This window comes from Lolium perenne, chromosome 4, assembly GCF_019359855.2.
Source record: "Lolium perenne isolate Kyuss_39 chromosome 4, Kyuss_2.0, whole genome shotgun sequence".
Classification (NCBI taxonomy): domain Eukaryota; kingdom Viridiplantae; phylum Streptophyta; class Magnoliopsida; order Poales; family Poaceae; genus Lolium; species Lolium perenne.
The window spans coordinates 378,010,404-378,023,284 of record NC_067247.2 but is presented as its reverse complement, the minus strand read 5'-3'; the positions used below and the strand labels follow the sequence as shown (position 1 = coordinate 378,023,284).

Sequence of the window (12,881 nt, the reverse complement as noted above, 5' to 3'; positions counted from 1 at the left end):
TTTTCGGACCCTCTAAGTAAAAGAAAAAACAAGTAGGTCATGCCATTTGCTATGGTTAGATTCGAATAACTTAGTTATTTTTCGCACGAATATTTCGCAACCTTGCCAACCAAAGTGGCATGACCTCCATTTCAGTTTAGTCATTTGCACGACGTGACTAAAAAGGGCACTAAAAGTATTGAAGTTTTAAAAGAGATAAAAAATGATCTAAAGTTCTGAAAAGGGCTATTTAGGACAAAGAACTCCCTGCTTGGCCCTACTCCACCTCGTTTTCCCTCCACCGCTAGCGTAGCATGCTCCCTCCTTACTTTTTCCCGTATGCGTGTGACAACAACAGAAGCAGCTCAATACTGACACATGTCGTAATTGTCATCTCTTCCGGAAATATGGGAGGTTGTAGACATGGATAATGTGGGCCCGAGCGACGGAGGTTTAACGGCTTCCTGCTGGCACTGTGCGTTCCATCCATGGCAGGCTGAACCTTCTTGTATGTTGGCGTAGTGCACACGAGCTCAGACTGTAACGTTTCATCCGCGAGAGCTTTCGAATGCCTATGGAATTGCCTCGATCTTAAATGTCGTACTTGCATGCGAGGTACAACACGATGTTTGAGAATGACCAATCGTTCAACATGTTTGATCCTGGTTATCGTCTTATCGATAGTCCAAAATCTATACCGTCATTGACACTGTTTCTTCTGGTGGTTTCTAATATTGGCGGTGCAACCTTAAGATCATTTTCTAGACGTATATCTTTTTAGAAACAAAAAATATTATTTAATAAAATTTCCAATCATGGGAAGTTCTGGTAGCTAAATTGATGTGTGTTACGATAAATGTGAAGGAAAACCTAGAAACTGTGTGTGCTACAAAACAAAATTGGTTGCAAAACTATAGAAATGAAAAATGGGCCATAAAAGCCATGACGTAAAAAAACCCGTGCAGGATAACCGCCTAAATTTCAATACGGTGCTTTAGCATTGTGAAAACGGGCGGGGAAATTAAGAAATCTTCGGACAACTCAAAACACTAGCATTTCGTGTAGTATCAATCATTCGGTGACACATAAAATGATGGATCTCTAAACCCTAAACACTAAAAAATAAACCCTAGCCCTAATCCTAAACCCTAAGTGCTAAATCACTAAAAGTACAAGTCTATAAAACATAACCTTTTGAGATCCCCATCGGAATCGCTACGGCTCTCGAAAAACGCCATTGACCTATAAAAAAAATTAGGCGGGAAACCCTATAAAAGTACAAACTTGTGTCGGAATTGGGCGGGAAACTGCTAGAACAAAAGTTTGCGTCGGAGAAGTGCCAACACGATAAACGATCGAAATAACCACCAAAATGAAAACAGCGTCCCGACAACGGGTGGGGAACTATGAATTCTTGGGACAAGCAAAATGACACGGGCTCCTTGCATTTCAGACTGAGCCGGGACAAAAGGACTGGACGGAAGCCCTAGTGGCTGTAGCCTCCTCCCCTTAGGCTTCCATCTGATGACCACTTCAGGTTTGTGCCCACTACTTTGAGCGATTCTGGCTATTTGTTGGGGAGAAGGTAGCAGACATAAGATTGCTTCTTTTCTCTAGTTATTTCCTCCTGCAGTATCTTTCCATTTTGATTCACATGCCATAAATGAGTGACTCTTCTCTTCACTTGCGGATCACGGTGACCATTATTACCTTGTCTCCGCCTCTTCTAGCTAGAAGAAAATGCTGCTATACACGCATCACGAGCTCGTATAGCTAGGCTGGCTAGCTGCAAGCCTTCCTAGTTTGTGTAGCCTAGGCGTTGTACCTCCTTGCTGAGTATGTCGCTGCTACTGCCGATGTCGGTGGATATTGTAGAGAACGCATCGCGGCCGGCCGGAAGACGAGGGTGGTGCCATGAGCTCCAATGGCAGCAGCCAGTAGGTCCACGTTGGCGGCCGGGATGACGAGGAGCTCCAGCTCCGTGAGCTATCGGATGTCACGCGGCACCCAAGAACACCACGAGAAGGTAATCGTATGTCATGGAGAAAAGATTTTGTTTTGCATTGGGCTCTATCGTCGCATCCATGTGTTGGGTTATCGAGTCGTTGCACTCGAGGAGGGAGTGCCACCATGAATCCATCTTGCCACACAGGGAGCAAGAATGATCGATCGCCATGTTTCGCCGATGAGGAACATCACCAGTTGGAATTGAGTGTTCCTCGAAATAGGCTTTCGCCCCGCTATATTAATATAGCAACCAACCGATACAAGATGGAGATCACCGCTGGGGCAAACAGCACACCAAAGCCCAAAAGAAACAAAAGAACAAGAGAAAAGAAAACAAAGTCGACAAAGCCGGATCAACGAAAACGCTGATGTCCGCAACCGCTGCGCCCTCCGGAGAATTCCCACCATGAACTTAGCTCTCTGAAGCACCGCATACCAAAGCAACACCTTCAAGAAGGGATGCGACGATGACGTTGCTGCTGCCCGGATAAAGCCTAGGGTTTCCCCCGGTATGTGGAAGGGTTGTGGGGAGGAGGAACCCCGGCGCCCCTCAAGAAGGAATGGCGGCGCCCATGAGCGTCACCGCGTCGGTGTCAGCCATCCGACAAAGATTTCTCCCGTCCCCCGTAGAACCACAACCCCGGACACTCCATCGTGCTCCGCCAACCTCGCCACCCACCGGATGCGCCACCACGGCCTTGCAATCACCAGCGCCGTCTCACCGTGGCCGACAAAACGAGACCAGCAGGCAGGAAGAGAGCCAGCCAAGAACGATAGACAACGGAACATCCACCACGTAGGAGGGACCCACCTCCACCGTCGCCTGCGGTTACCGTCCGGACGCATCAACATGATCACACTAGGCCCAGCTGGCCCGACCGAGCCCGAGGCTCGTAAAGATCCTGTCGCCGCGCTGCAGTATACAGGTTGCCGTCACCGTCGTCGCCACCTCAAGCCGCCTCTTCCACCCACAGGAGATGGCGCAGACCGGCATGGGGCAGGCCCGCCCCTACCCAGATGGGGCCCAAGAGGCCCAGATCTGAGCATGGAGGGCACCGCCGCCAGGCTGCACCACCCCGTAGCCAAGCTGCTGCGTCGTTGCCGCCACCCACCCGGAGCCCCGCCGTCTGGACCGCGCGCCGCCACCGGAGCCGTTGCCGACCGAAGAGCACCGCCGCCGGCAGGACCGCCCGCGCCATCCCTCCAAGCGCGCGGGTAGAAGCAGGACCGCCGCCGCCGGCACCGTGCGGGCTTTGCCCTCATGCGCACGCCGGCGGCGGCGGGGGAGGAGGACAGGAGGGCCTGGGCGGGAGAGAGCTAGGGTTCGCCCCGTCGCTCGCGGGGAGCGACAGGAGCGAAACGTTTTCACACAAGTACCAATTGAGTGTTTAGCTAGGCGCCGAGCGCCGTAAGAATTTGGAGGCCACGTGAATCTTCCAAAGTCCAGTCCTATTTGTCCCCTCCTCCTTTTGGTTAGAACTCAACGCCGTGCTCTCCAGCCACGTCTCGGTCCTTGTTCTAGTATTGACTATCATATGGTAAGCTGATCGATCTTTAACTCCCCTTGCCCAAAAGTCCGTCAAAAGGTTTATTCTTAATGGAATTGAATGGATCACCTCGATGCCCACTGAGATAAAGAACTAACCAGCAGATGAACCATCAATAAAACCTGCTATCGCTGGTGGAGGATTAGCTTTTTTTTCATGCAATAGGTCGCCTCATGAAATCACGGGGAGCCAATTTTCGTTCCAGGCATCCGTGGTCACCCATGTGTCAATCCTGCGAATTATCCCCTGCTGACAGGCAGGCCGTGTGCTTACCTAACCTAGTTGGTGTAGCCTAGGAGTTGTAGCTCCTTGCCCAGTCCGTCATCATCATCATCCTCGCCGCCGTCGGCATGGGTGGACATTGTAGAGGACGCGCCACCGCCGGAAGACATCGGGACCGGCCATGGGAGGGACGAGGCTCCATGAGCTGCCGGCCGTCACTTGGCACCGAGAACACAAACCGGCAGGTACCGTATGGGAACTTGGAGTTCCTGAAGCTAGCTGTTGTGAAATGGGAGAAAGAAATACACGTACCTACAAGCGTGCATACGTGCTCTGAGTTGTACACCTCCCACGTCTGCTTATGGAACGCCTTGTACAGGTGAGTTTCAGGAACCCGTAACCCACATTCCACAACAGCTCGACAACAGCTTGTAGGTAGCTTACACGTTAGCTTGGACATAGCACTGCACTGAATCACTAAGAATCCCCAAATTTTGGAATGATCCAAGAGCTCATTACACTATTTTTCACTCCCTGGTGAGCGATCAGGTCACCAGCTTTTGGGGCAAGCAGAATTTTTCCCTACTGATGTAAACTGAGAGCCTATGGACACCAAAACGCACTGATTAAGTGATTAATAGGATTCTCAGAGAAATTTGGGATTACCTTTTCTTGTTTTTTGGACAATCAAATCACAAATCAAACAATAACCAATAAAAGTGCAACAGCACAACCCAACTCCATCACAAGTTTAACCAAACAGACGTTACAAGTTCACCATTACAACTTCTCGTCATGAGAATTACAAGAACGACTGGTGTGGAACATTCCAGATTTGGAGTTACAATAAACAGTTGACAACAAATGCAAATTCTGGTTTCGCAAAAAAGAGGAATTTAGCTTTGAATTCTTCCCTCCAGTCATGCATCAGACAGCAGCCCTTCTATGCCAGTAGCCTTGTATGCTCGCAGCCTACTACAACTTGCAACTGAGAAAGATCAAAAATCAGTACAGCAAAGGAATTTAACACAAGTACAGGTGAGTTCAAAGCAAGGAAGATATATGCTACTTCCTCTGTCCTAAAATACGACAAGTTTCAGTAGGCTAAAATAGCCTTTTGGACTGGAGGTAGTAGTTTCTAATAAGTATTCCAAGGATATGTATCCATCATAACAAGAACACATAATGAACTCCCAAGTACAAAACAGTTACAAGCAACACATTATGTCCGATAAGCAAAATAACATAACCAGCCATCCAAATCAATTAAGAGGTAGCCTGGTTGGTCAGCAATGATGTGTAAAGGTACAACCAGCAACGAGATGGAACTGCCATGCCGAGCAATCCAAAGCAAGGAAGACTGTTCAAGAATAAGGAATGCGCCATGAGTATTAGGAAAAGGAACAAACAAAGAAGATATCCGCGACTTCTTATGTATTCTATGATAATCTAAAGACAAGATCGATCAGGGTTAGCATGAAAGGGGTATCAAGAAACAGAACAATCATACACCTAAGCAACAACCCCATTCCAGTATTCAGAAACAGAGCTAGCAAATACAACTAGCGCCGGATCAACTAAGCCACCAACAGCGCATTCCAGTACCAGAAAAGCACCAAAAATTCCTAAAAGAGCAACGGCTCGATGGCAGGACCCAGGGCACTGACTCGACAGCTGAAACAACAAGCCACGGCACAATGAGAGGGGGGGCTGAGGAATCACCTGAGGAAATCTGCAACTTGAGGTACCAGGGTTGCAGTCCATCTGTCCCGCCACACCGTTGTCAACAGAACCAAGATAACAGCAAGAGCAGACGATTGCTGAGCTCAGATTCAGCATGATTTCCATGGTGAGGTGCTCAACAGCTTCTTCCAGATTCTCTGACAAGACCAAAAATACATGGAGATTATCAAAACAAAATAGGGCTTTGAGCATGCGAAATCAAGCGCAAATCATCAGCGCCTCGGACCCATGACGACGCCTGACTCACCCTGATTGTCCAAGGTAGGTCGCACCCAATAGTCAACCAGCTGCAGCCCATCCTTGCTCCCGCATCAGCGGCACAGACTGGGAGGCCAAGCTCCCTGCACATGGCATTTTGCGTCAATGCAGCAATATGCATGGGAAAGAAAAAGCTATCATAATGTAATTAAATACTTATATGCCCTGTAATTGCAACATATGCTGGTAGAACTTAAATACAAACATCTCACATCTCAGCTATTTTAAGATCAGAGCAACAGCATGTGAATATAGCAGTTGTAGAACCCACTTTATATAACAGTGTTATATATAGATCTCGTTAGTTCTTAAGAAACCAACCACATGTCATGGGGAACAATCCCATGCCATTTTATTGATCATACACTCATCGACAACTCACCAATAGCATAAACAAATACAGGACAGCAAGTAAAACCAGTAGCATATCAAGATTCATGTGAACTTGACCAAGAAGTTGATCAAACAATCAATTAGGAGATCAAGGAATTTATTCATGGACAAAGAGCTGCTCTATAGCTCATATATAAACCCAGAAAGCAATAACAACAACTACTACTACACATCCTGCACTTCACATACACTAGCAGATTTTAATTAACCATGTCCTTGTACAGGAAGATCATCAACTACCGCTAATTAAGCATACACCTAACTAAACATTGCTCCCATTTTTCCAGAAGAGATGAATGAAAGCAAAAACTTCAGATTAAGCGAAACTAAAAGCAATGGCTGGGTCCAAACTAGCTGGAACCTTTCTCTGCAGCAACGATTACATGGCAGCCAAAAAAATCAAAAAATTATCTGACAGAGGATGCACCTTGCTACTAGAAGTGGTTGTTCTGCGAGTAAGTCGCCCTCCTGAACCCATCGCCGCCCATCCTCGCTAGCAATGCCGCCTTTTCACCGGAGACATACAGATTAGAAAACAAAAGAGGGCTTTGAGCATGGGAAATGAAGTGCAAACAATAAGCGCCACAGACCCACGAGGATGCCCAACTCACCCTGCTTGTCCCAGGTAGGTGTAGTGAACCAGCAGTGCTGCTCCCTTGGCCCAGCGCCAATGACACCTCATTCTTGCTCCTGCGTCAGCGGCACAGACTGGGAAGCCAAGCTCCCTGCACATGGCACTTTGCGTCAATGCAGCAATATGAACCGGAAAGGAAAGCAATCATAATGTAATTAAATACAAGCATCTCACGTCTCAGCTATTTTAAGACGAGAGCAACAGCATGTGAATATAGCAGTTGTAGAACCCACTTTATATAACAGTGTTACATGTATATCCCGTTAGTTGTTAAGAAACCAACCACATGTGATGGGGAACAATCCCCCCATGTCATTTTATTGATCATACACTCATCGAGAACTCACCAATAGCATAAACAAATACAGGACAGCAAGGAAAACCAGTAGCATGTAAAGATTCATGTGAACTTGACCAAGAAGTTGCGCAAAGATTCAATTAGAATACTAAGGAATTTATTCCAGCAATAGGTATGGATAAAGAGATGTCGTATAGCTCAGATATATAAAGACAGGAAGCAATAACAACAACTACACATCCTGCACTTCACATACACTAGCAGATTTTAATTAACCATGTCCTTGTAAAAGAAGATCACCAACTAGCGCTAATTAAGCATACACCTAACTAAACATTGCTCCGTTTTTCCAGAATAGATCAATGAAAGCCCAAGCTTCAGATTAGTGAAACTAAAAGCAATGGTCGGGTTCAAACAAGCTGAAACCTTTCTCTGCAGCTGGAAGCCAAAAAATCAAAATCTGAGAGTGCAGCAGGCTGCACCTTGCTACGAGAAGTCACCCTCGTGAACCCGCCACCACCCATCCTCGGCAGAAATGCCACCTTTCCACCCCACACATACAGAAAGGAATGCAGCATTTGATCATCAGAGAAGAATTACAAACAGAAATGAGCAGTCAAAAAGCGCAAGCTAGTTTCCCAGCCTTGGCGATGACCAACAATTGCATGTAGATTTGGGCAGCCGAAAACAGCAGAATTATTAACTATAATTAAAAGGCAGAGAGATGCACCTATCGGTTGCAGTGGTTGTAATTGTCCATTATGTATGAGTGGAGGAAGTCGTCCTGAATCTGCTTCCCACTATCCAGCTATGAGGCACGCTCCATGTTGAGGACAAGAAATTCTGTGATGACAAGCAAAGATAATGATTAGAAGAGAACATATAGTAGCCATGGAAGCAATAAGTCTGTAAGATAAAGAGTGTTATTGTTTATTTAGTCCGGCCAAGAGAAAGAGATGGATGACGAACTTTACGGAGCTACACACAAGGGTGAAGTAAAGCATGTGTATGTGCATTGTACAGGGAGTGGCTTAATTAATGATGAGCTGAATTGGATCCATGCGCGAACCTCCCTCCGCCCTGTAAAATAAGTCTTAAAATTGGGATGTATAGATCCTGATTTGGACAAATCAAAGACATGTTTCATGGGAGAAGAGAACCTTGTGGAGAAATAAGATGTGCAGGATTGGACGAGGTAGAGTGGGAGGTGAAGGGGAGGCTTGTGCTCACCGGCATTCATCCCCGGCCGCAGTCGGAGCAGAGCAGCAGGTGTGCCTCCTGGTCCTCGTCCTTGTGAGTTGGTAGGAGGCGCGCATGTTGTGGTGGATGAGCAGGAGAGGCGCTCGGATGCGGCAGCTGTGTGAGGTGCAGATCGGAGTGGAAGAGGGCTGGTTTTGGTGGGGAGCAGGAGGTGGGAGATGCGGCCGGTGAAGAGGGCTGCGGTTGGACGACGTTGGCAGCAGCAGCAGGCCACCATGAGGAGGAGGGGGTCCTGGAGGCCGGCGGACGCGGGCGTGGGCTTGAAGGAGGTCGTCCCATTGAGCGGCGGCGCTGGCGAGATCCAGCTCCGCGCGTAGTTGTTGTAGGGCATGGCGGATGCGGTGGTGGCGTAGGGGAGTTGGGGTCGGAGTGGAGGGGAGGGGAGGGGATTTGTGTCCGGCGAGCGGCGATACAGGGGTGCAGCAGCTAGCGGCGGGCGGACGGAGAAGAAGGGGGTCGAGAATGGGGAATGGCGGCGGTAGGGTTTGGGAGGGTCAAGTCCAAAATTACAGTAGATTGGATTTGGATTTGGATTTGAGCGGGGTGGGTGGTTTTTTTTGTTCTTTTTGGAGTTTGGATTGGAAAAGGAGCCGGAGGGAGGCGGATGGCGCGACATTTGGATTTGACCGATGGACTCTGGAGCGAGCACGTGGATGCATTCCAGGCGCGCACCGCACGGGATTTCATTTCATTTCCCCGTCGATCGATGACGCCCTTGGGCCGCGATGTGGTCCCCGACGTGTAGTTGAGGGATATCGGGTCGCACTCGTCGGCGGGCCACCTGATCTCGAAGCCGCGCGGCGCGCTCCTCAGAAGGGCCTCGTACTCCGGCGCGCCCTCGCTGCTATTATCGCCGTCAGTGTCAATCGTGATGAGGAGTGGCATGCTGGCCTTGTCGTCGGCGAGCAGCGCAAGCGCGTCGCGGGCGACGGCGAGGAACTGCGACTCGACGAGGAAGACCTTGGCCTCCGAGTGGCTGAGGAGCACGGACACCATGGCCGCGTCGAGCCGGGTGTTGAGCGTGCACAGGACGCCGCCGGTCATGGGCACGCTGAAGTGCAGCTCGTACATGGCCGGCGTGTTCGCGGCCAGGACCGCCACCACGTCCCGGCGGCCGACGCCGAGGCGCGCGAGCGCGGACGCGCCGGCGAGGCACCGCTCCCGCGTGTCGCGCCACGAGTACTCCCTGCCGCCGTAGACGACGGCCGTGCGCGCGCCGTACACGAGCGCGGCGCGCTCCAGGAAGCTCAGCGGCGTCAGCGGCACGTAGTTTGCTTCGCACCGCACCGATCCATCCATGGCGACCGATGTCTGTGAGGAAATGAGATCTGCCGTGGACTGAGCCTGTGCTTCATCTGAGCTCAGTATTATTCGTCAATCATCTAGTACTAAAAAAAGGTATGCCGGCAATCCATTTCCTGCCCTGATTATTTGATTATTACGTTCATGCATGTGTTCATCTTTTTGGACTAGTGGTGGTGTCTATTATATTTAAACAAACGCACGCTATCCTATCAACCAAGTGGAATCTCTTTTCAATTGTATACTTGCAGCTGGCTCTAGCTGGCTTTGTGGCAAGCTGCAAGGGCACTGATCGAGACTGAAACTTAGCGTTTTCTATTCTGAACACGGCCAAAATTTCCAAACATTAGAGGCTTTACATGTTTCTAGCCTGACGCATTAGTGCATTACCTTAATGGTACTCTGGATACACATAGCCTTAAAACAAACAAAAGGCTAAATAGTAAAAGGTCTGCAAGACTGCTCTATTTCCTGTAGCAGCAATACAACCACCATTAAGATAACACCTAAAGTTTAAATTTTTCAAAAGCGGACGCTTTCAAACGGAAACAGTGCAGAAGCGTTGTCATCGTCCGATCATAGATCTTAGATTTTACCATAGAGACTCCACTCTCGTCTTCAACAAGAAAATTACAAGGCACAACCAATTAAATCAGACCTTACATTTTCACACTAAAAGGTCAGACTAACAACTTATCATGCGTTGTCGTCCCCACTTGCATACTGCTGCTACGATTCCTAAAACACCAAGTAAATTCCTCATTGTTGCAATGACTTGAATCGCCATTATTAGACTTAAGCTCTTTGTTTCCATGACATTCTCCATCTCTAAATTAACCATGAAACGGAACATGTTCCAAGATTGGAGCATATAGCAGAGCTTCACGTCGCTCTCTCCTGAAACCAAACGGTCGGAAAAAAAACATGGGTGTGTCGACCAAATCCCATCCGATCCAGCAAACTCTAGGCATGATGTGTCAAATGGAGTTTGCCGGCGGAGCCTTACAGTCTGGCCAAGCATCAAACAGATCTTCATCTAGGTGCAAGAGGAACCATAGAACCGTCATCATTATTCTGGCGAGACAACACCCCCATGCCGCCGCTTGTCGGCTGACCCCCTCTGGCGGAAGAGGAGGCAAGCCTACGCATGAACCACGTGCTCGCAACGGACCGCTACTCTCCACACCTAGCAAGATGCCCATCGCAATGCCACAGTGAGGCCGGCAGTGTGAACCACCACGCCTCCCCATGCACCTCCGGACAACCGGCGGCCACACGGGAGACGGATCTAGGCGGGAGCCTAGACCTACAACCGTCGCGTCACCCCAAGCCCGAACGTCCAAGGGAAGCCCCCGCAGCCACGAACAGGCATCGCCCATCGCCGTGAGTAGGAACTCCATCTCGGGTGGACGCTAGGCCCAAGGAATGTCGTCGCATGCCCGGTAACGCCGCCTCAGCCTCCGCGCGCAGATGATCACCAGCGCCGTCCCCAGCTACCACGATCACCCCCCCCCCCCCCTCCCCTCGCGCTGGCACCTTCGGCACTGAACATTCCGCCACTGCGGCCCAGGCCGGCGATAGCGTCGGCAGAGGAGGCCACCAAGGCTTTGTTGGTTGATGGCTACGAGTTCTCCCTGGTAACGCCTAGGGGGTAATATGACGAGCCCAAGCATGGAGCGAGTTCAAAGGGTTTAGGCACAAATTCGTGAACTTCTCAACCCATATGTACACTATCAGTGTCGGGTATTGATCTCGTAGCGTGGCATTTCCAACCACTTATCCTCCCATAACCTAATCTCCAATCCATTCCTAATAAAGAAAGACACATATGGGAATAAGAATTTCTTCATCGCCATAAGACCAGCCCACAAGTGTGAGTCTCCAGGTTTCCAAAAAACCTGAAACAACGCACATGAGCCCACATACTTTCTTCTAAGCTTCAGCAAGAAGCTTGAAAGCCATTTACCAATGAGGGCCATGTTCTTGACCTCAAGGTCTTGAATCCCAAATCTTACTTGGTCTTTGGGGCAGCAAATCACACTCCACTTAGCCAATCGATATTTCCTCTTCTCGCTATCACCTTGCCAAAAGAATCTTGATCGAAAATAATCCAATCGTTTTAAAAATCCTTTTGAAAATTGGAAGAATGAAATCATATACAGTACCATGTTACTTAGTACTAAAATAATGAGAATCAATCTTCCACCCAAGGATAATAGTTTCCCTTTCCAGCTAGATAATCTAATTTGCAATCGTTCTTCCACCAGTTTCCATTCAGCGTTTGTAAGTCTCCGTAATGAATTGGAATACGCAAATACTTAGTAGGAAATTGACCTTGGCGCAGCCAAATAATTCAGCATACATGGCGGCATCTTCCTTGAGCTTCGCCAAAACAAAACAACTCATTCTTATGAAAATTAATCTTTAGACATGATAATTACTCGAACGCTGATTGAATTAACTTCAGTTTTCTTGCTTCTTGATTCCATGTTCCATAAGAAGAATTGTATTGTCAGCGTATTTATAAATACTAATTCTCGATCAACCAGATAAGGAATCACATCTTCAATTTGACCATCAGACTTTGCACGTTGAGTCATGACGGTGAGCATATAAGCCACTATATTAAATAGCATTAGTGGTAATGGGTCACCTTGTCAAAGCCTTTTCTTGGTCTGGAAGTATTTGCCATTGTTACGATTGACTTCAATTGAAACACTTCCGCCCGAAATGAAGCTATGTATTAAAGCGCGTCACTCATCAGAAAACCTTTAATTTTGAGAGTCCGCTAAAAGAAAGACCACTTAACTTATCGTAGGTTTTCTCGAAATAAAGTTTCAAGATTATCTCATTCAACCTTTTCTAGTGTAGTTCGTAAGTGTTTCATGCAAGATAACCACCCCATATAGGATGTTCCGTCCTTGCATAAAAGCATTCCGAGAAGGACCAATCACATGGTCGGCAAATAGTTTAGCCTTATCGTGGCAACCTTGATGAAATTTTCAGTTAGGTCGATATTGATGGATCATTTCTGCATCATTAACCTTAGCTAGTAAAATTATTTCACCAAAGTTTAGGCGGAACAATTCTGATTTGTCCGCTGTGAAGGGAGTCGAACAAATCTAGAAGATGTGGCTTGATACCATCCTAGAAATTGTGATAGAATTCAGATGGGAGGCCATTAGGACCTGAAGATTTATTGTGTTTCAAAAACCGCTTTTCTTACTTCTCCCTCGGT

General features: G+C 48.1%; 1 protein-coding gene and 1 long non-coding RNA gene across 7 annotated transcripts; both read right to left on the bottom strand.

Annotated features, from left to right (window-relative positions):
* Positions 1 to 4,462: 4,462 nt before the first annotated feature.
* Positions 4,463 to 8,923, bottom strand: LOC127297172 (uncharacterized). Of its 6 annotated transcripts, none has more exons than XR_007848944.2 (9): positions 8,312 to 8,923; positions 8,056 to 8,161; positions 7,812 to 7,924; positions 7,508 to 7,623; positions 6,761 to 6,874; positions 6,577 to 6,655; positions 5,746 to 5,839; positions 5,478 to 5,635; positions 4,463 to 4,743 (listed from the first exon to the last, which is right to left on the bottom strand). It is a non-coding gene; the product is annotated as an uncharacterized lncRNA (long non-coding RNA). The 6 variants fall into 6 exon arrangements; XR_007848945.2 differs by having other exon boundaries at positions 8,068 to 8,161; XR_007848935.2 differs by having other exon boundaries at positions 8,051 to 8,161; positions 8,242 to 8,922.
* Positions 8,924 to 9,024: 101 nt separating this feature from the next.
* Positions 9,025 to 9,640, bottom strand: LOC139830332 (probable acyl-activating enzyme 21). Its single transcript, XM_071818339.1, has 2 exons — positions 9,123 to 9,640; positions 9,025 to 9,055 (listed from the first exon to the last, which is right to left on the bottom strand). Exons 1-2 carry the CDS (start codon positions 9,638 to 9,640, stop codon positions 9,025 to 9,027), a joined length of 549 nt encoding a protein of 182 aa, XP_071674440.1.
* Positions 9,641 to 12,881: the final 3,241 nt, after the last annotated feature.